The following is a 24,140-nucleotide window of genomic DNA, read 5'->3' as shown; positions in this document are numbered from 1 at the left end:
ATAAGTCTAATTCAGATATTGTAGTGTCCAAGTATAATATTGCAGTAATAAAATTTAAAAATGTAGTATTTCAAAATTCCATAGATTTATGAAATGTGTGGTTAGTTATGATACTCAGGGAAACTGCAATTTAAAATTTTGGTAACTGTTCTTGACTTTACTGTTTTTCCTGGGACCATGAAGCTGGAGCTCTGTAAAGAAAGACCTTTCACAGAGCATGTACTTAAATTGTTTGTGTAGTAAAGGCAGTTATTTGTAGCCATCTAGCTGGGAACGGTCTTCCCTTGGATTAGTAGTTGGTCTGTGGGTGTGTGGTGCCACTCGGACCTGTTGCTGACAAGTAGCCAGGAACATCTGGCATCTACAAGTAGACCTTGCTGGGGTCAGCAGATAATGATCCAGGAAAGACCAAATCATTCGTATTTCAGAAGTTTTGGGATTTGTATGTGATTAAAGTTTGGGCTGGAAAATGTGGCTACCCGTAACACGGTAAAGTGTAGTAAAGCAGTGCTTGGCAAGCTCCGAGATTCTCTGAAGAGAAGAGGAAGAGTTTTGTTTGGCTAGTAGGCATGGGTGCTTTGAAACCATAAGCATCCAGTTAAAGTCTGTGTGTCGTTGTTACATATCCCTCTGTTCTAAGCCAAAATTATTTCCCCAGGTAGCCAGTAAAATACTATTGTCGTGTATGTGTGTATGGGCGGGGGGTGCTTACAAGGATTTCATCTGGATGTTTGTAAATGACTGAGTTCATCTTCCTTTGTTCTTAGGGTTTCTTTCGGAGAAGCATTCAGCAAAACATTCAGTACAAGAAGTGCCTGAAGAATGAAAACTGTTCTATAATGAGGATGAATAGAAACAGATGTCAGCAGTGTCGCTTCAAAAAGTGTCTGTCAGTTGGAATGTCGAGAGATGGTATGTTCCCACTTTAACGAGCACTCTTCTTAAAACATATGGAGCTAGGCTTTCATTCCTCAGCATAAACCAGACCTATAGGCCAGTTACCAGTGGCCTTCTTGTGCTTAGAGTGAAGCAGATTTTAGAAACACATTTTGATGCTTTGTAAGATGCCAGATTCATTAAAGTTAAATTTTAGCATTATCACCCTGGAAATAGCTCTTGGCTCTCTTTTTGGGGGCTTCTTCTAAAAAGATCCCCCCCCCCTTTTTTTTTAAAGTATACAGTTTGAATACTTTTATTTCCCTAACAAAAGAATTCATTTTTCTTCCTTTTCTTTTTTTCTTTTTTCTTTCTTTCCTTTTTTTCTTTCTCCCTTATAGAGGAAGTAGGGAGGGGCAAAGAGAGGGGAGGAAGAGAGAATCTCAAGTAGGCTTCATGCCCAGCATGGAGTCTGACACAGAGCTCAATTCTACAACCCTCAGATCACAACCTGAACTGAAATCAAGAATCTGAGGCTTGACTAATTGAGCCACCTAGGCACCCCTCACTTTTCTTGATGTAGGAATCCTTGGCTCTGTCTACTTAATTAGCATTTCTGAGGAACTTATTTCTGCTGTGTGAATTATCTCTATGATTTTCTCAGCCCTGAGATGATAATGTGCTTTTAGGGCACAGGTTCTGAGTATGTTGAAAGGAGATACAAAATTGACAGAAACAGTAGGGTCTTATGTGGAGGTGGTTGCTAAATTCTGGCATGATCCAGTCCCATAAAAAATAAAAGTTAATTTGAGGGACTATTAGTATCTCTGTGGATGACATCACTGGAAAATTTGACTCTTCTGTTCTGCTTACAGAAATCACTTTTGGATAGTCTCATTCAGTAACAGAATATGCAGGTTTCAGAGGGATTAGTTTAGTAGTATTAAGAATTGCTAAGAATGAACCTGATATGTATTTAGGGAAGGGTCACTTAAGCCGTCCCTTAAGTTATATATTACACAAGTACCGTTTGTTAATAGAGCATCTTGAGAAATGGATTTTAGCATTTGATGTTTTGGATTTCATTTGCCTGAAAAAAATTTTTTTTTTTTGTATTACTGGAAATACTGGTCTGAAGTTGGTAGATATTGTGATTTCCTCAAAAGAACAAAAATGGCAATCATTTGTGAAGGAGGGAGTAGAGTGTGAAACATAAAATTGTCCATTAATAGCAACAATGTCAGAAGCTACAATTAGATTAGGAAGGTGTTCTTGCTGGGTGGGTATATTGGATTTTTATTATCTCCATATAAATATTAGATTAGAAAGCTTTTCTTTTCTATTCCTCAGGAATAGGAATGTTGGAGACAGGACACATTCTAACTCTTGCCTCTAAAATAATGGTGGATGAATGATTTAATTTTTGTTTCAGTGATTTTAATTAAAATCCAGCCAGTTTTCAATAACTGCATTTCTGTTGACTGTGTGTGTGTGTGTGTTTTAATTTAAAAAAAAATTTAAAAAGATTTTTAAGAAGGTAGAAAAGGAGAGAGTAAATAATTTAATAGTTGACTCTTGAATATAGGGTTACGAAAATGAATTGACAAAGGTTAGATGTTCGGGGAGTGCTTGTACCTATTAGGTTCCATTAACATTAATGGCTGTGGGTAGCTGAATCTCACCATGTACCTTCTTAAGAACAGTCTTCAGCTTTGTAATAGGCGCTATGTAGTAATGCTGACTGCTTCAACTGTGATTTTCATTAGTTAATTTCACATTTTTCAGAAATTTTGCTTATAAAATACCCAAGACATAGATACTCTCTTAGCTTTCTTTTGGGAGAAAACTTGAAAAATTTTCTCCTTTCCACTTCTTATCCTACATCAAAAATATAACTATCAAATTTAGAATGATTTGGGCCAGAGACATTCAGATATTTTTTATTTGTACAGAAGCTATAGCTAACATAATTTTGTGCTATTCTTTTGTATAAACAGGTCTTACTTAGAATATAGATGTTAAATATCTTTTTCTTCAATAGCTGTTCGGTTTGGTCGTATTCCTAAGCGTGAAAAACAGAGGATGCTAATTGAAATGCAGAGTGCGATGAAGACCATGATGAACAGCCAGTTCAGTGGTCATTTGCAGAATGACACATTAGAACATCATGAACAGACAGCCTTACCAGCCCAGGAACAGCTGCGACCCAAGCCCCAGCTCGAACAAGAAAACATCAAAAGCTCTTCTCCCTCTTCTGATTTTGCAAAGGATGAAGTGATTGGCATGGTGACCAGGGCACACAAGGATACCTTTATGTATAATCAAGAGCAGCGAGAAAACTCAGCAGAGACCATGCAGCCTCAGAGAGAACGGATTCCCAAGAGCATGGAGCAGTATAATTTAAATCATGATCACTGTGGCAGTGGGCTTAGCAGCCATTTTCCATGTAGTGAGAGCCAGCAGCACCTCAATGGACAGTACAAAGGGAGGAACATAATGCATTACCCAAATGGGCATGCCATTTGTATTGCAAATGGACATTGTATGAACTTCTCCAATGCTTATACTCAACGAGTATGTGATAGAGTTTCGATAGATGGATTTTCTCAGAATGAGAACAAGAATAATTACCTGTGCAACACTGGAGGGAGAATGCATCTGGTATAGTGAATTCAATTTTTTTGCCCAACTTGAATCAAGGAAAGCTTTTGAAAGTTTTCTTTTATTTGGGGGGAATATACCAACTTCAGGGGCAGGGTTGGTGTCAGAAAACATGAGATTTATAGAATCAGTTTCATACAGTATTTTAAGTCAAATACTTCTAATAAACATCATTTGTTGAATGACCTCATTTCACAAAGAACTGAGTACAAGCATGTGATTTGATTGATACTGTGGTTGGGATAAGCATTTATATAAAATATGGATCATGTAAAATTGGTCCTTTAAATCTTAGAAATCCCTTTGAAAATTTAAGCATTCTGATTAATTACTCCCCTACTAGCTTTGGGATTTTCTCAAAGTGCTGATCATTTACCTTGCCACAGTTGGTAATCCTTTGATATCTATGGAAGTATTTTCTTTAATCATTATAATGCAAAATATTTGAACATAGAACATGGATAGATATTTTACTGTTTGAGAATCTAGGAATATTTTAATATGCTAATTTCTAAGGATTTTCTCAGACTTCATCTTATGAAATGAGCTAGTGTTACTCATATCGTTCAAGTTTTTTTTTTTTAATCAAATACAAGAGTCTACATCAAAGTACAGTGTTTATATTCAGCCAAAATTTCATCAAAAACAGCAGTACCTCACCATTTCCAGTATATACCATGAGGTCTTTTGATAGTGCTGGTATTTTCTGCAGCCAGGTAATTAAAGTCTTCTTTTTTCATTTTTAAAGTAACTGACTCCAATTCTTTTGTTAGATTTTTCTTGTCACTTACAGGTATTTGATTCCATAGATCTGAAAGGTGACCTTATATTTTATTAGACATAGTGGCTACCTTAAGGAGGGAAAAAAAAATCTGTAACCATTTTTGGTATTCTCTATGGTTATTTAATCATCCTGTTCCTGGATCTCCTGTGGATTTAGTGAACATTTAAAGGCTGATTTTACTAGTAGAGTATACAGTGAATGTTCATAATCTTTTTAGTGTTCTCATACCCTCTTTGGCTTCCTAATTTTTCCTCACCAATCCTTACATAGAAGGTGTTCCTTATATCTCCCATCATTGTTTTGTTTCCTAATTGAACAAGTGGAGGCTAGTAGTCCTGCCACTGTTTATGAAATAAATGGTCAGTGACTTTTTTTTTTTTTAAAGTAAGCCATCTCACTATCTTTCCTTCTTTGAAATTATAATATTTTAATTGTGCCATTTGGAAAAAAAGTGAGCTTTGAAATGTTAACTAAATATTAGGTTCTAGGCCTGTGACTTCTAGATGTATTTGGATAAATCACTAAACACTAGGGTCTCATTTCCTTATCTGAGAAATGATAATTATTATATCTGCTATAAGTAATGAATAGGATTGACAACATTAAGTATATATGAATTTTTTTAAGAATCATAAAACCAGCATAAGATGGCAGCAGTGTTACAAAATAAACTCTTAAACCTGCACAAATGGTTTTTGAAATAGCTTAGGCTACCCCTTTTATGATGCATTAATTGCTATTCAAACTAGGTTGCCATGAGGCTTCCTAACATAAGGCAAGTAGTAAGAAGAGAAAGTGTTACTATTAGTAACATTTACCTGTGTCTGAGAGTTATTTTCACATTGGGGTTCCCAGTGATTGAGATGCCACTTTATGAAGGTTTTTTTTTTTTTTTTTTTTTTTTTTAAATCATGTCCCACTCTTTAAGAGTTTTTCCATTCTGTGCATGCTAGGTTTGTCCAATGAGTAAGTCTCCATATGTGGATCCTCATAAATCTGGGCATGAAATCTGGGAAGAATTTTCAATGAGCTTCACTCCAGCAGTGAAAGAAGTGGTGGAATTTGCAAAGCGTATTCCTGGATTCAGAGATCTCTCTCAGCATGACCAGGTCAACCTTTTGAAGGCTGGGACTTTTGAGGTAGGTTTTATTTATCTAGAATATTGATGTAGGGTGTGTGTAGTGTTTTGTTTTCATGTACATTTTCATTCTTTTCTGAATAAGCATTTATAGTCTAGAGGCTGAAGTTACCAACAAAAGAATAACCATCTCAGAATCTTGGGAAGAGATGAAATAAATCCATAGTTCCTTAGGACTTGAAATACAACTGTTCTATATTCTTACCCTATGTACTTCCTCTAGGTTCTAGTATTTCTCTCAGGTGTGGACTGCAGGTAGGGTCTGCATAGTTAGACAGCCAATGAACATAGCCTAGCCTGGTGTTTCAGTACAGAGTACAAAGAATAAATAGGATGCGGTTTTCTCTTTTAGGAGATTGTGGAATATTTTGGGAATGTATGAAACATGTCTTATGTACTAGTTTGGACTCTCTTGGCCTCACCTCATTTAGAATCCTTGTTACTTTTTCTACCCTGACTTCTCTTGCTGTGATACATTCTGCCTGGACTTGGGGCAGCCACTGTTGGCAACTTGAGTAGAACACAGAATGTCTCTCTTTGTGCTATGTCAGGTGCCTCTCATCTTCCCCAGGGCTTCCCTGATGCTGCTCAAGTGTGAGGAGCCTCAGAACTTGCACAGAGCTCACTTAAACATTATTCTGAAATGCAGGCTGGTGGGGGAAGTTGGTGTCTACTGGGCAATGTCTTTGATCAGTGGGGGATGGGATCCAGGGGATATATTTTTACTTTTGCCTGCTGGTCCCACAGACTGAACTGTCAGTTTTTAATGATACTGAGTGGTGGCCAGCTCAGTAATACTTCCTCTGATATTTGCTGTCTTCCCTTCCCAGTCTCATTTCCTTTTTCCTCAAACTTGTTTTCACATGTGGTAATGCCCATTCCACATAAACTTTTGCCTTATGCTCTGTTTTCTAGGGCAGCTGGACCAGAATGGAGAAGGAGCCATATTCATAAATAAAATAGCTGTGGCATAATTTAAAAGTAAAACTGTTAGGTTAGGATTTTCAATGTAAAGGAAGACATTACAGTTAAGATTTCAACTCTAAATTTTAGAGGGATGTCAGTGATTAAGTTTAATTCACCCCCCCCTTTTTTTTTTGAGGTTAGGTAACTGTGGCCCAGAGAGGTGAAGAGATTTTTCTAGGATTACCAATAAATTTCTAACACAGGACCAGAACACAAATCCCAGACTCCAGGACTTGTGTTCTTTCCACCTTGTGATTTGTGTTGGGATTGCTGTGTTCTAGAGTTAGTGCCATCTTCATAGAAGGCTCATTACTCTCTTTTGGATTGTTTTGAGTAAAACAAGTTTTTGGGAAAATTGCAAAGGGAAGGTGTTTGTTCCTATTCCTCTGGTTATGAGAGAATTGTGTGACATAGGTGTCACCATTTACTATAGGGGAGGGAGTGCCATAGATAAGCATTTGTTGACTGATTTGGTTTGGGTTTGAATTACATCTTGGTGTCTGGAACACTTCTACTGTAATTGTTTTCTTTGTGTATTATCTCTTTGGGTTATGGTTTCTTGAAATAGTCTAATTAGAGTTCATCTGCATTTGCTTTGGCTGCATTTGATGTTTTCATGTCTCTAAGTGTCATTGCATTGAAATATTGCTCTTTTTACTTATGGATTAGAGACCATGTGATATACTTGGTAGCTTAGAGTTTCTTTAATGCTTTGGCCAAGGCCCAGTTTCAGATTTCTTGGCATTATTGCCTGCTTTAATTTTGTATTTGCATTTCAGAATCTTTATTAATAGAGTTTCAGAATATCACAGGACTCAAGTATTTTGCCAACGGTGGCTGGAATTTTTTTGATGTTCTTGGGATATTATTGCTTTGGTAGAGAATTTGCCCTTAAGGAAATGGTTCTGGGTAAAAATAAACTCAGTTATTCTTTTACAGCTTGCTTTTATATGTAGGATGTTTCTTAACTGACTTGAATACTGAATTATTTCTTAATATTAGTACCGAACTCCTTCAAATACATTTAAGTCTTTTTCTTTTTCCAGGTTTTGATGGTACGGTTTGCATCATTGTTTGATGCAAAGGAGCGTACGGTCACCTTTTTAAGTGGAAAAAAATATAGTGTCGATGATTTACACTCAATGGGAGCAGGGGATCTGCTAAACTCTATGTTTGAATTTAGTGAGAAGCTAAATGCCCTCCAACTTAGTGATGAAGAGATGAGTTTGTTTACAGCTGTTGTCCTGGTATCTGCAGGTAAGCAAGCTGGTTCATAATTGTGGCATACCCAGAATACAGTGACCAAGTGGGGGAGAAGGTGGAACTATGTTCCAGCAAGCTATTTAGAAGCCTTGAGGGCTTTAAGCAGATGCTAAATTGTGTGAATCTGTTATTTTTGCATAATTAGACAGTATAAAGTCAAAAGTGCTGTAGAGTAATGAAATGATGTTTAGATCTAGGCCTCACATTGACCACAAGTCTTAGTCTTTAACTTTTGCTAATAATTTTTACAAGTCTAAATTGTTATTTTTGTGGATTTAATGATTTTTTGGGGACATTAGGTTCTGATATGAATTTAAGTTTTAATTGAAATATGTATTACTTGAAAATATTAAAAATACCCAGTATAGTTAGTTTCAAAAATCGGTGAATTACGAGTAGGCTTTTACCCAGCTTTGCCACTGAATTTTCTGTCTGACTTGCATAAATAGTTCTTTTCTTTTGGGTCTCGATTTCCTCATCCTGTGGAAGGAAGGGATTGTACCATGTGTGCCAACCTGGGGTCTGGCACAGGATGGGTACTTAGTTGCTGTTTGAATGAATGATCAAGTTGAGTCCTAAATATTTAATGTTTATTTATGAGTCATTGATGATGTTTTCCAATTACTTTGCCACCTTACATTTATATTATAGGTATTTCTGACCAAAGTATTTCAATTTAGATAATAGCTATTAAGAAAATAGCAAATGGGAAATTGATATACAGTGACTTTCCTGGGAACATATAAATAAGAACCAGCCATTTTTAAGATCACTAACTTTATTTTAAAACATTTGTTGAGAATTTTACAGTATTCTGATATGACTGAAAGTTTCCCATTTGTTTTCTACTGTGTAAAAGCCATTGTACCAGGTGCTGTGAGGGTTATAAAGTGTAAGTTATAACCCCTGTTTATGTGGCTAAACTGTAAATCAGGAACTCCTAAGGAGAGTAAGTTCTTTGTGTATCTTAAAGGGCCTGTACATCAGAGGTACAAATACATATGTCTTTTAAGCATACTTTGGCTACCTGTTCTGATCAGCTCTACCCAGGTAACTAAAAATGCACTTATGTTACAGAATAGTATGAAGTAACAGGTTAATAAGGGATACCTATTTTTCTCAGTAATCTTGTAATTAATGCTTCTTGCACTTTACCATTTTGCAGTCTCTTGATAATTATTAATGGTTTGAGTTGATATCAGATTAATCTATTATGAAACTAAAGATAATCCATACTTGTTAGTTTCTTTATCTGATCCATATGTGCTAGGAGGAGACAAGCATTAAGACACAAGCTTGCTCTCCAAGCCTTAATGTTCTATTTGGAAAGACAGAACTAACACAGAAAACTTCATGGTATTAAGCTGTGTGGTTCTGACTGAGGAAGGAACCTCATTCAGAGGTTCTAGGAAGGAAGATGAAATTACCTGAGAAAGCTTTATGGGGAAGATGAAAGTGGATCTGGAATTTGAGGGGTGGATTATTAGATTTTCCCATCAAAGCAGTGATGGAGCAGCTTGGAAGAGCATGAGGTAGGCTAGGGTCAGGTGGCCAAAACCCATCGTGTATATCAAGGAGGAAAGGGATAGAAAAAGGCTGGTGAGTTAAAGGTTATTGAATGACCACGAGGAGAACTAAGCAGAGAGTTTTAACTGAAATATGGGGCAGTGGGAAGTCCGTGTAGGGGAATGATCAGGCATGAACAAAATGATAGTCTGACATTAGTTCTGCATGTTTATCTTGGGTAGATTAGACAAGTGAGTCATTAGAGCTGGAGAGTCAGGTTGAGAGGCTGTTTACACAACTTCAGGTAGGAGGCAGTGGAGTGAACCCTCCTGAGATAGCTGTGGTAGAGGAGGTGAACAGGAGGGACTCTCAGAGGTGGTACAAAGGAAGAAACAGTGGTAGGGGGTGAGGGGGATCTCTGTGCCAGGAAATGTGCTACTTATTGAAATTTCCTGCCAAGAACGTGATTTTTTGTTTTTGTTTTTGTTTTAATCTCCTTTGGAAAAAGCCTTGTGTTGTTTTCCGATCAGGAGAACAATATGAATTCTTTGCAAAAGTAGAAAATACTAAGATGAAAATACAGATGATTGGGAAATCTGGGTGGTTCAGCGGTTGAGCATCTGCCTTTGGCTCAGGGCGTGATCCCGGAGTCCCGGAATTGAGTCCCACATCGGGCCCCCTGCATGAAGCCTGTTTCTCACTCTGCCTCTGTCTCTGCCTCTCTCTTTCTCTGTCTCTCATGAATAGATAAAATCTTAAAAAAAAAAAAAAAAGAAAAAAGAAAATACAGATGATAATATTGCTACCAAAAAGGATTACTTTCAACATTAGGGGGTCTCTATCTGTTCACCTGTCCCTCCACTTATCATTTACCTGCTTTATTGATTTATGGTACCTAAAAAAAAAAAAAGTTTGATATGCCAAGTGGAAAAGCCTAATTATAGAAGAATATAACGCATTCTTATTTTTGTTATGTCTATATAAAGGCACACAAGCAACACATATACAACAATTTCATGCATTTTAAAATAATATGTTACTTTCACTTAAACATATGATAGTGTTCATGTCAAACTCAAATCTTTACTACCTAAAAAGAACTATTGCTATTTTTAAAGCAGTATTTATACAGGAAAATAAAATTCAAAAACTCTAGAAAAGGATAAAATAAAAGTCTCTCCTTCTTTCTCCTAGCCTACTCTTCAGAGAACTAGATTTCTAACCATCTTTCTTCTTAATTGTTCTCAGTTACCCATCCAACTGTAAATACTGTGCTTGTACTTCTTTTTATTGAGTAGATATAACTGACAAATAAAAGGATCTTCTTACTTTTTTATAAGCTTTATTTTTACAGTTGTTTTATTTAAAACAGTAATATGCTCACATTCTTTGGTCCTTCACTTTTACAGAACCTCTCAGATAGTATAGATAGAATCTTTTCCTTGGAAAGGGAGACATTTTCCTCCTTTTCCCATATCCTGGATTTCTTTGCTGTATCATTTCTTTTACATTGTCAAGAATGAAAATATTTACCTTCTGTTCTGTTGGTGTCAAGTTTCCATGCTTTGTTTATTAGATGAGTCTAAATACTGAAAGTAAAAAAATCTGCATTTGCAGTATTATATAAGTAGTGCTCACAGTGTTCACAGAGTGGGGTTGAAATGGTGGACAAGGCAATATAAATTTTTTTTTTAGGATTTTATTTATTTGGGACAGCATGACCAGTGGGGGACAGCCAAAGGGAGGGGGAAAGGGACAAGCAGACTCCCTCCCCACTGAATGAGGAGCCCAGCAACGCTGGGCAATCTCAGGACCCCAAGACCATGACCTAAGATGACACCTAACTGACTGAGCCTCCTGGGTGCAATATAAATCTTGCCTTAAACCTGTGCCATCCAAGGGAGGAGTATTCCAAGTAGCAGGTAACAAATGGATTATTTATATTCTCTATTAATTGCTCAGAATTAAGCAACCATTATATTTGCATTTATTCATTCATTCATTCATTCATTCATTCATTTATTTATTGTTATTTCAAGATTTTATTCATGAGAGACGGGGGCGGGCAGAGACAGGCAGAGGGAGAAGCAGGCTCCATGCAGGGAGCCTGACGTGGGACTCCATCCCAGGTCTCCAGGATCACGCCCTGGACTGAAGGCAGCACTAAACCGCTTAGCCACCCGGACTGTACTATTTGCTTTATATTTAAAATAGCTTTTTGCTTTTCTTGGAATCTATAGTTGCCATCTGGGTTTTGTTTTGGTTCTTGTCAGAAAGTTAGTTTCTAGATTTATTATATAATTTTATCCTCACAACAGACCTCTGAGGTAAGCTCTGGGACATGTTATCCTCAAATACAGGCAAGAAATTTGAGGAATAGAAGGGTTAAATAATTTGCCCAAGACTGTACATTTTTAAAAGTTGGCTGAGCATGCTTTTGAACTCCTATTAGTCTTGCTTCAAAGCCTTTCTGCTATACTGCTTGTTAATAGAATAGCTCTAGCTGCTAAGGGAGAGAGAAATCTCAAACATGATCTTTGCCTGTGAGGTTGGAAGACTCTTGATACCATGGAGAAAAAGGGAATTATACTTGGAAGGTAAATTCTTGAGATAGTGTGAAATGGCAGCAGTTACTTGCAGTTGAAGATTAGGGACAGGCCTATTTAGGTGTGAGACCAGAGTTCATCTAGATATGGATTTTAGTTGTCCTCATAGACGTTTTTGTGGAAGGAACTTGATTTCCATCTTGTAGGATGTGAATATACATAGAGAGGAGATATGGTGAGATTTGGTGGTGAGGGATGAAGAACCTCTCAAAGCTTAAGGAAGTATAGAGGACAGGTATATCATGAATTAAACTATACTATAAACTATAAAGTAAGTGTAGCATTTAGTACATCTTTTAGAAGATTAATTTCTTTTTTTTAGAATTTTTTTTAAAGATTTTATTTATTTATTCATGAGTGACAGAGAGAGAGAGAGGGGCAGAGACACAGGCAGAGGGAGAAGCAGGGTCCATGAAGGGAGCCTGACGTGGGACTCGATCCCCGGTCTCCAGGATCACACCCTGGGTTGCAGGCGGCGCTAAACCGTTGTGCCACTGGGGCTACCCAGAAGATTAATTTCTATTTCAATTGTGCCTTCTATTATAATTTCTAGAGGATTATTGCTTATGATCTAGCTAGATTTATAGGTGGGTTATTTGGCCTTGAAACCGTAAAATCATGGTTTTAAAAATTGAGATTTTAGAAAAATGTAATGAAATTTACATTCCTATAGGAATAGGAATCCATTTCCCTGAAGTTCTGGGTTGTATAGAAGAAGCGTAGGCCTTCCCAACACAAAATATTCATTGAATGACTCATAATACTAGTTCTAACTCCAATATTCTTCTTTGACTTTATAGATTATGTTGTTTGTGGGGCTTACTGTCGTTTCCCAGTTGTTGGTATTGTAAATTACTGACGATATGATGCAAGCCAGGTATTTTCTTCTGCTTTAAGAGCTCTCTCAAGGAAGGAATTTTGGTTTGTTATGTTGACTGCTAATTCTCTAGCACCTGTCACAATAGCCACATACATTCAGTAACTGTTTGGTGAGGGAATTAATAAATTGCAGTGATGTTGAAGAAAACAACTACTTGAATATTAAAGAAAAGGAAAACTCTTGGAAGCATTATTGAGGGCTTTAAGTAGTTTTTTATGGCTCTTAGGACTGTATGACCAAAGTCAATGTTAAGAGGTCTTTTGTCCATGTAACAATTTTGTCTGAAAACATATGACCCCCCCAACCCAATAGTCAACATTCAGTTTGTTTCTTTTTTCATGAGAATTAGCACATAATGGACTAATAATCCAAATTTTATTAAATGTAAGATAAACCTATCTTCATCGTTTTTTCTTTAAAGATTTTATGTATTCTTGAGAGGCAGAGAGAGAGAGAGAGAGAGAGAGAGAGAGAGGCAGACACACAGGCAGAGGGAGAAGCAGGCTCCCTACAGGGAGCCTGATGTGGGCCTTGATCCCAGTCTCCAGGATCACTCCCTGGGCTGAAGGCAGTACTAAACCGCTGAGCCACCTAGGCTGCCCTATCTTCACCATTTTTTCCCTGCATTTAGAGTTAATCAAAATTTCCCCTTTATTATGAAATTGTAGTGTTTGTATTGCAAGTGACCTTTTTAGCTACCAGTTACAATGCAGAGCCTCAACATCCTTGTAAATAATGAATAAAAAGGGTGTGAATAGCCAGAGATTTTTGCTTCCTTTGCAGTATCTTTCTTATTAATTACCACTCCCTATACTGGGAGCCATTGAATATTTCTTGTGCTCTACTGCCTCCTATTGTAAACCGAAGAAATAGCTCTTAATGATGAAAAAGTCCATGGGCAAACAACATAGGTTTGGCTAATTTTAAGATACTTCCCTTTATTGTTGGCTTATACTAAATCACTAATTTATTAACATTTTGTTTGATGAGCTTAATGAACACAGTATGTTAAATGGATGTGATTACAGGTTAATATAAGTAGGTAATAAAGTTGCATAGTATATTAGTTATTACTGCATAATAAATTACCTTAAAACTTAGTGGCTTAAAAATGAATACATTGATGAGCTCACAGTTTCTGAGGATTAGGAATATAGATGTGGCTTAGACGGGTGCCTCTAGCTAAGGGTTTCCTAGTAGATTGTAGTCAAACTGTGAGCAGGGCTGTGGCTCAACCACCAGGGAAGCATCTGCTTCTAGGCTTATTCATGTGGTTGTAGCAGGAGTCATTTCCTTGCAAGATGTTGGACTGAGTGCCTCAGTTCCTTGCTGGCTGTTGGCTAGAGACCACCGTCAGTTCCTTAGCATATTGGCCACCTGTAGGCAGCTCAGGACATGGCATCTGGCTTTTCTCAGAGGAAGTAAGCAAGAATATGCTGAAGATGAAGTTTTTTGATTTTTGTTTTTGTAATATATTTTATTCATCAGTAGTGAGTCAGTAAGTCTAGCCCACTCAAAGGGAACGGATACACAAGGTTATGGTTACCAAGATGAGGTGGCCATTTTAGAGGTTGCCTGCCACACATGGTAACATACAAATGTGAATATATTCCATATGAAGAAAAAATATATTTGGAAACTACATGATTCATTTTACTGTCAATTAGCAGTTGAAATTAATAGATGGCATCTAATTTTAAAAGTCAGAACCTCAGAAAAAAATCAGAACCTCTAGTTTTGTAAACAAAGTATTAAGCACTGAAGAATTTGATATATCAAGTGTACTGTCATATATCTCTTTATAATGTAATAAATAGGTACAGAAATTTGCCTTTGGGATTTGAGAAATTTTGTCAAGTATTGTTTGCCTTTATTCCAATGTATAAAACCTTGTTTTGGATTCATTGATGAGACTGATGAGCAAGAATTATATTTATATTTAATGTTTTCTCTTAATATTTATACTTAATAATATGTTCTCTCACTCATGTCTGTCTATTCCTTATTCTTCATTAGATCGATCTGGGATAGAAAACGTCAACTCTGTGGAGGCTTTGCAGGAAACCCTCATCCGTGCACTAAGGACCTTAATAATGAAAAACCATCCAAATGAGGCCTCTATTTTTACAAAACTTCTTCTAAAGTTGCCAGATCTTCGATCTTTAAACAACATGCACTCTGAGGAGCTCTTGGCCTTTAAAGTTCACCCCTAAGGCCTTTGTTTATGTAAACATGAACTGATTCATGCTAACTGTACATTTTGTGCTAAAATGCTTATTTATATGTGTATACCATATGTGGAGATAGAAAAGACCTTTAAGACAATACAAGATTGTAGGCTATCTCTGTAATCATGCAGTAGCTGTTTGGATTGAGGTTTCTTCAGTCATGGTTAGACATTGACCGCATTTCCCCTATAGACCAATCAGCTGTGTCGCACTTAAACTGGAGAAGTTACACTGAATTATAGTCACACTGAATGTTAGACTTTTTCATCTGCCAAAACCAAAAATCATTTTGATCTCCCTGTGGTATAAATATAACGCACAATCACAAGTATATGAGGACTTAAAAATTAATCTTTAGTGGTAGAAATTCTGTTGTATGATGAAGACTTGATTTCACCACAGACCATTTGACCTGGTAATTGGAGACGTTGCAGGTTAGGAGATCTTCATGTCTGGATTTTGTTCTGCTGCTTGTAAAGTATATGATCCCAGGCAGGTTAGTTGGTTGTGGAAAATGAAAATTGATAGTGTTCTTAATGCCCCACCTCGCAGATACTAAAAAATGTCTATAAAGCATATTTACCTCTTGGGAGATAGGCACTATGTAAATAAAGTAAATTTTTGTTATTACAATTATTCATAATAATATTCTTTCCTTATTTCTAAGTATTTCTGAAAAATCATTTCAGAGTCCACCCCAACCTATTATTCAAGGTTCCTGCATATGTGTGGGGTATCCTCCTGGCACACACATACTTAAAGTTTATGGGTACATCAGATACATAGTATGTGTACATAATATCTATGTGAATATAGTTACACATAAACACATTTCTTCACAATATTTTAAACTGTGAAGAACTTTATCATACAATAAACTTAAGAGGTGTCAAAGACTCAAATTAGGTGCATTCTACCTGTTGATGACATAACCATTGCTTTAAATGTTTAGACAGTAGATTATTGAATTTATGCTCTATTTTTATTTAAGCAGCACTTAATGTAAAAGTACCAACAGGCAGTTGAGTTCAGATTTTAAAAAGTATGTATTTTAGAGTTCATCTTTGGTAAAATCTTTGGTTCAAGGTACTAGTTGTTTAAAAGTTCATTCAGATTCTTACCTTGTACTAAAAAAGGTTTCGTTGCTGCCCCTTATACACATGCTGCAGCTTGATGATAAATATTTTGATTCTTTTTGGAGAACCAATCAATGTTTTAAGAAAACTGATGTGTTGGCTGTGTGTGTGTGTGTGTGTATGTGTGTGTGTGTGTGTGTGTGTGTGCGCGCAAGTGTGTTTGAGTCCACTCTTTTTTTTTTTTATTCTTCTTCTAAATAACACTACAGGGATTTTTTCAAATTAGATTTAATCTATAATTTGAGAAATCATTTAGTGTGTGTGACCTACAGGCTTAGAAATGGTACAGAGACATTTCATCCACATTTCTAATATTGGGCTTTATTAAATAGAGATCAGCCTCTGTTTATGGCAGTGGGAGAAATAGCAAGAGCTGAGGATTTTCTGTGTGTTTTTCTGTTTCCCTGGAAAATAGCAGTTAGTTGGAATTTTTTGAAAAGATTGTCTTCTGTATAATTTTTGGATTATATAAAACTGTAAGAATGGAAAGAGCCCGCTTTACTATACTCAGCCTGTTGCTTTAATGACATGTGAGCAGAATGCCTTATTTTGTAATCTTGTTTAACTTGTTGCTACTGGGACTTGAATTTCTGTGGCACTTGTTAAGTAAGTAAAAAAAAAAAGAAGTTAAATCCTCTCATTATTAAAGAGGAAAGGTGATGGTGATGTCTGTAATACAATATGAACCATAATTGTGATTTACCTTACGTAGGTAAGACTTTTATGGGATCTACAGTCTAGTTTTTGTGAATTCTTTACATGATAGCATTATCTTTTTATAATTTTTTTTCCTAAGATAAATGCATAGTTTTCTTCTATGGGGGATAGAAACGGCTTTTTGAAGTAATCCTGAAAACCTCAAAGATCATGTTTATTCTTAATTTTTGCCTTTTGCATAAGCCTCTTTATAACATGTTATCTTTAAAACAATTACTGTCTTTAGGAATGTGTAACCAGAACTATGTTAGTATTGCTTATAAAACTTTAGTTAGGTTCAATATATACATGTATACATCTATATATAGGTATGTAGGTTCGCATTTTGTCTTGTAAAATTTTATTTGAACAAATTCTTCCTGTAGGTAATGGGAAACAAAATTAATAGTTCATATGCCACTTGTAGCATCTCTATATTTGAAAATAGCCCAATATTAAAACTACTAAAATTAAACCAGCAGTCTATTATAAGCACATTCTTTGAGTCATTGGGTATAAACTTACTAAATGTGGAGAAGACAACCAGTTTGGGAAACTTCTGGGTTGGTGGGACACTGTTGATTAATTGATAATGTACTGTATGAATTTAAGTGATGCTTTAACTCTGATTTTACACTTTAAAGTTAAAATACGGGCATTATGTCAGCAAACTTAAGGGCATTATGTCAGCAAGCTAAAACTTTTTTTTCTGTGCTTTTAATGTATCTCTTCACATGATCTGAGAGAGGATTCAAGCTTTTAGAGAGAAATAAATAGCTGAGGGAAAGGGGAAGCATCTTCTTGAGTTGAAGCTTTTCCTTATGGCGATGGTTTAATTACAGATGAAAAATTAGAAGGCAATTTCAGTGGATTAAGTGTATAGCTTTTGTATCTACATTTCAAGAAATTACCATTGTAACTTGATAAGAAATGATTTATTTTATGTAAACATCATTGCAAAGCAAGGTGTAGAAGCTCAGCTAGATTTATTACTGTGCACGAGATTAAGTACCTATCTCAATTATTCTTTTTCTTTTCCAATATAAAGTTTGCTGAATGTACAAGAAGAGTTTATCACTTAGGATATAGAATTTTTTTTAGGGGTTGGGGGGATGGGATCTGTCAGGAAATTGCCTATAAACAAAGATTGTCTTGATTTGATTCAGAACATAAAACTTGAAGCTATTCTTGAACTAACGTGGAAAAATAAAATGGCTATTGTTTTAAAAAAGTGATAGAAATATATTGTCAAGATATGAATTAAGTTTATTTTCTACAAACTGTTATTGATGAGGACATGGATAATACCTTCATGTTTCTGAAAAGTAATCTGTACGTGGGGGGAGGGGATAATAAATATTATTTCTAACCAAGTGTGTGGTTTTTGGTATCTTTCTATCTCAATGTTTTTGTAAGACTCTAACTTAGTACTTTCCCCTGAGCATAGGCAGGACATCTTACCTAAATACCTGATTTAGCGTGGTGGAGCATGTATATGCAGGGCTGTTCTTAAAAGATTTTAGTTTGTTTAGAGTCCAGCAACGATTGTTGCTGTTTTCTATAATAGCTAAATAGTAGTTTGTTGTATCTGGTAAGGTAATCTTTTTTAGAGGGGGATGATCTGAGAAAGGAAGGGGGTGCTTGATCTAGCCAACACTCAGCCTTGGCGATGAGTGGGTTAAGGTGCCTCAGCAAGACCACTGCCCCACTCCCTAGGGGTGGTAGCCATGTCGGTGGAGTTGAGGCAGTTACTTAAATCTTAAATGCAGTCCCTACAGTTGTTTCCTAGACCAGTAATATTTCTTTTCTGTGGATGTTAATTCCTGTTCTGTGAGAGAAATGGGCTCCTTGATTAAATAAACTTGGAAATGCTGGGTTAACAAGGTTACTGAGATGTCTTTATGTTAGTCCTGTTCTCTAATGATCAAGTGTGTATCGTGAATTCTTTAAGGAAGGATTCAGTGGGATGCAGTTTTCCTGAATTTCCTCTGCCAAGTAGTGCTCCCCCCTTTTTTCTGTGTTGAGTGCTTCTTGGGGCCCCCTGGAAGGTGTGCTTTCAGGAGGAAATAATGTTAACACATTTTGGGTGTTGATTAGGATATTGATCATATTCTGTGGAGTATTGTACAAATTTGTATTTTGTCCCTTTTTGCACATTATAAAGAAATGTTGAGCTCTAAATAAATGTGTGCTTGATGGAAAACAAAATAGATTAAATTCCTTTGAATTTTGGAAGTGCTGCATGTGAGTAAATGAGTAAAGACAGCCAATTCATGGATCTGGTTTTAGTTTTCACATTTACTTGGGCCTGTTAAAATTTGTCACATTTGCTTTTCTTAATTCTTGGTCTGTCTAAAGGTTTAGCAACAGGTTATAGCTTGTGTTCTAGTAGCTACCTCAGAGTTGCTCTTCACAAAGTCAAAGTTGGTGGAGAAACCATAAGGGCAGTCTTGGAGGCACTCACAACCTCTCCAGAATGCTTTCTATGGGACACGGTCCCAAGCATGTAAAGATGGACTCAAAATTATCAGTTCCTCCACCTTTTAATATTACTAAAGAGGGTGAGACTGGTGTTTTAAAGAAGATTCAAATACATGGGACGAAAATGGTGTTTTCAGATTTTTTTTTTTCCTCCTTTTTCCTGCTGGGGACCACAGAATTGAATACGATCTTCTAAAAAGTTTCTAAGGTAAGTTCTGTGTTTTTTCTTTTCTGCAGTGTCATTTTTCTCTGAATTTGCCTTGTCCCTAACCCCAGCAGTTCCCTCTGGCGCACCCCCTCCCCCCCACATTAGTTTGTTGCTTTGCTTGTAAATTTTCATCTGTTTTTCCCCCCTACACCAGCCATTTCATTTCCTGTTCAGGTCCTGCAGTTAAGTTGCAAGTAGGGTAGTTTCCAAAGTGGAAAGCACCTACACTTTCATTCTCTCTTGATCATTTTCTTGCTCCCTACAGTTAGGTTTCTCTCTAGGCTGTTTTATCTAACAAGACTTTGGAGGAATAAACTCGTGGTTTAGTTATTCGTTACTTATATTTGTTGAACATACATGTACCGCTCAAGGATTTATTTTAATCCAAATGCAAAATGAGTTTCCGTGAAAATCCAGGGAACTAGTCCAGAGTGTTGTGGAAGTTGTGTGCACATGGAGCAAATGGCCACCAATCATAGCATCTTAAGTAGTAATTGCTAGGAAATGCTGTTCTAGCCATAGTGTGCTGGAGCCTAGAAGGTCTCTTGAGGTCTCACTGTTATATTTCCAGGAATTTATGAGCTAGTAGTTAGAAACAGGCACTATTAAAAATTAAATTACATAAGTGTACAATTATATTTGAGAATATAATATTCAAAACTCTTCACTTCCTAATTATTTTACCTTTTACTGTTATTTGTTTTTGAGGTTCAAAACCTTCGGTATAGTGGCAATACTTTATAATGGTGTTCCTGCACATCTCTTCCCAACTCCCTAAGTGATGGCACACTGGTAGCTCAAAATTGACCGTGGTAGAATTATTTATACTTTGGAAAGCAGTAAATAAGGGCTTGAATTATTTTGTTGGTTTTCTAGATTTAAGTGATGGAGAAAGTGTTAGTAATACAAATTAAAAGTGTCTCATGCCTGTAGCCATTAAACACTACAAATGGAAAATTGGCGATCTAGTCCAGTATTTGAAAACCATTATCCAATTCAGCAAAGAAGTTGCACACATTTTTGGTGAACAAATCAAGTTCTGATACAATTTTTGTTTTGTTTTTGTTTTCTTAGTAGACTTAAAAATAGCAATATTCGTGTCAGAACTGTGCTTGTCAGTTGCAATGTCAGCAAAAATAAAGGAATATGTTCTGTGAGATCATTTTTGGTTATACTGGATTTATAGTTAAATGCTATTTTATTTTTTATAAATTTATAAATTGTGTGCTATATATCCTTTCATTAAAAAAAATACATACTCATACATTCATAAGGTATTCCTATACCCCAGACAGGTGGTTAAATGTTGACCAGCACGCCACTATTGACCCCAAGAAATAATTCTGTTTTCTAGATAAAGGAAACCAAGGCTCAGAGAGTGTAAGTAATTTGCTCAAGGACATACAGCTACTGAATAGAGAGTTGGACTATAAACCCCAGATGTTTGGGCCTGCAGTTTGCTCTCAACTGTTACATATAATAGAGGACTACTGGGCTTGGGGTCTCCTTCTTGGCAGAGTGGTTTTGTAAGACTCTTGATCTATATATAGAAAGAGCTTATGTTCCTGGGATTGTTTGGGGATGGGTAAGAGGAAGCTCTTTAGTTAAGGATTCGATACATAATTCAAGTTTAATGTTATCCTCCAACCCCTACATAACTTTTTCTCTTTTACATAAGAAGTGTAAACTACTTAAAGTGATTGTAAGACTAAATGAGATGTATTTAAAAACTCTTCAGTAATGTCCTACACAGACATAAGGAGATTTTCTTTCCTTAGAAAATGACAAAGAAGAAGAGAAAGGAGAGTTCTGGGGGGCTGGGGAAAGTAAGCACAGGGCCCTGGAGGAGGCTCTCCCTGGGTCAGCCTGTGTGGCTTGGTGTCTCACCGGCATGTAGGGACTGAAGTGAAGTGGCAGTTCCCGATTCAGGCCTTTCTCAACGGGGAACTACTCTGACAGTTAAGACTGTGGGATGACCACAACCTTCAGATACTACTGATTTCCGGTAACTTCCTCAGGAGAAGCTGAGGAACAAGGAACAAAAGATGACCAGGTTCGTATCCCATTTCCAAGACTTAAGAATACAGTAGTCTCCCTTACCCACGGTTTGGCTTTCTGTGGTTCCAGTGACCTGCCCTTAGCCCCGTCTATGTCCGGAAGTAGGAGCCCAGTGCTCCCCCACAGTGCCATGACCTTGACCTCACGTTGTTTCCTCATGTAGGCGTTTTGTATCTCCTGTTAGCGCATGGAGAAGGGTGAATACAGCACAGTAAGGTATTTTGAGAGCACACATTCATATAACTTTTATTATAGTATATTGTTATATTGTTCTTAGAATTATTGTTAATCTCTTATTGTGCCTAATTTATTATTGAGCTTTATCATAGGTTTGTATGTATAGGAAAATCGTGATAGATCTAGGGCTTGGTATTTCCACGGTTTCAGGCATCCACTGGGAGTCTTGGAATGTATCTCCCTGCAGCCAAGGAAGACATTGCTGTTACATACGAGGAAGGTCCTGGTATTCCAGTGGATGGTATCATTGTTCAAGGTGTACATCTGTCACAAGGGGCAGGGATAATGGGCTCAATCTCTTTGATAGTAGAAATAACATAAATACCTGAAAGGGCAGGAAAAATTCCATGTCTTTGAGTTTTGAATATTCTCACCATTACTGAAGATTGAGGATACCTTTCTCATTGTGAAGATCCCTTCATCTTTGGGTTCAGCTCCTCTCTGTAAAGTGAAGGAATTTTAACTGTATGCCCTCCCACATCCCTTCCAGGGCTAACATTTGTGATATGATGCTATATAAATAGCAGAGGTAAAAGAAAAAGCCAGAGTGAAAAATTTGTTTTGTGGGGGATGAGGTGAGGGGAGACGAAGAAACATGGTTCCTGCAACTGAACAACTTGCCTAACCTCACACTTGCCTAACCTGGTGTGACATTGCACCCTGCTGGCCATCTGTCCATGATCCTTGTGGTGTGACTTCCTGCTCCCTCATGTGTGCCTCAGTGCTTAGTGCTCACCATACCTTTAGGTCAAAGTCACTGCTCAAGGTCAGGGACAGGAAGTATGCTGGGGGAGGAGTGGTCATGTCTAGGAATTTCATATCTCCTAAGGTTCCCACTGCCCAGTGGAAGGGGCAACTGAAACTGATTTCCTGACTTCCTGCATGGCAGTTCTTCCTGGTTTTTGATCATAACAAAAATGTAAATTTTTATAGTTGAAGTATGGAAGAGTATAAAATTTTTTTGTAGTTGATGACTCTCTTGTCTCTTCCCCTAAATCCTCCAACCCTCAAGGTAGTCAGGAAAAAAAAATTTTTTTAAAAAGATTTTTATTTATTAATGAGAAACACACAGAGGCAGAGACATAGGCAGAGGGAGAAGCAGGCTCCCTGTGGGGAGCCCGATGTGGGACTGGATCCCGGGACCCGGGGATCACGCCCTGAGCCAAAGGCAGATGCTCAACCATTGCTACCCAGCCGCCCAGTCAGGAAAGTTTTTACCATATAAAACCAAGCTTCTACCAGTTGTTACTTTCCAACACTCTTAGCTGGCAAATCAAAAGAATTTTATGGTAAACATACAGACATCTGCCACAGTAACATTTTATTATATTTGTGAATTATAGCTATCTCTGTAATTCACAACAGCTATCTGTTCTTCCATCAGTCTATCTGGGATTTTTAAAAATCCATTTCAAAGTAAATTGCTGTCCTCAATAAACTCCCTGAATTTTCATCTTGTATGTAATTTACTAGAGTTAAATATTAATTTATAGTTTATTATTTTGATATGCAATTTATAGACCAGGAAATGTACAAGTCAGTAGGTATATCTGCCACTTTACTTTCACAAATGCGCTCTCACTGTGTAACCCAAAACACAACTGAGATATAGAACTTTACCATCATCACAGACAGTTCTCTCATGCCCCTTTCTAGGCAATCCCTACCCCTCAGAGGCAATAGCTATTCTGACTTTTTCCACCATAGATTAGATTAACTTGTTCTATAGCTTTATATAAATGGTATCATTGCCATATATACCCTCTTATAGAAGACTTCTTCACTCAGCATAGTGTTTTGAGGTTTATTCATCATGATTTTGTTCTTTTTATGCTAAGTAGTATTCCTCTATATGGATGCATCACAGTTGATTTATCCTGTCAGTGGATACCTGGGTTCTTTCCAGTTTTTGGTTATTATGGATAAAGCCATTATGAATACTCCTTTGTATTTACTGTTGCACCATATCATGACTTGACCTTGGGGTAGAACTTGTTAGTTCCATGAGTACGAGAAGCAGCATATGATGGAAAGCATTAGAAACAGAGAATTAAATTTAATTTGTTCTGGCTCGAGTTCTTATAGAAAAACCAGCTCATCAATTAGAATATGCTTAAGACCTATGTAAAAGGGGAGTTCAACAATAGGGATATTTATTACTTATTTCCTGCATAAGACTTCTGGAGGCAGGGCAATTCCAGGCTGGTTCAAATTTTTTTTTTTTAATTTATTTATGATAGTCACACACAGAGAGAGAGAGAAGCAGAGACACAGGCAGAGGGAGAAGCAGGCTCCATGCACCGGGAGCCCGATGTGGGATTCGATCCCGGGTCTCCAGGATCGCGCCCTGGGCCAAAGGCAGGCGCCAAACCGCTGCGCCACCCAGGGATCCCTCCAGGCTGGTTCAGTAGCAACA

At 37.0% G+C, this 24,140-nt stretch overlaps 1 protein-coding gene across 1 annotated transcript in view; it reads left to right on the top strand.

The window, feature by feature from the left end:
• Nucleotides 1-18,113, top strand: part of NR1D2 (nuclear receptor subfamily 1 group D member 2) — a 29,552-nt gene extending 11,439 nt beyond the window's left edge. The window contains exons 4-8 of the mRNA XM_072726735.1: nt 768-912; nt 2,918-3,537; nt 5,275-5,460; nt 7,472-7,682; nt 14,697-18,113. Of these exons, the coding sequence (XP_072582836.1) occupies nt 768-912; nt 2,918-3,537; nt 5,275-5,460; nt 7,472-7,682; nt 14,697-14,893 (1,359 nt within the window). The 3' untranslated portion in view covers nt 14,894-18,113. The remainder of the gene's footprint in view (nt 1-767; nt 913-2,917; nt 3,538-5,274; nt 5,461-7,471; nt 7,683-14,696) is intronic.
• The last annotated feature ends 6,027 nt before the right edge of the window (nt 18,114-24,140 follow it).

This window comes from Vulpes vulpes, chromosome 11 (assembly GCF_048418805.1).
Source record: "Vulpes vulpes isolate BD-2025 chromosome 11, VulVul3, whole genome shotgun sequence".
In the NCBI taxonomy this organism is placed as follows: domain Eukaryota; kingdom Metazoa; phylum Chordata; class Mammalia; order Carnivora; family Canidae; genus Vulpes; species Vulpes vulpes.
This window is presented reverse-complemented; position numbering and strand designations above follow the sequence as displayed.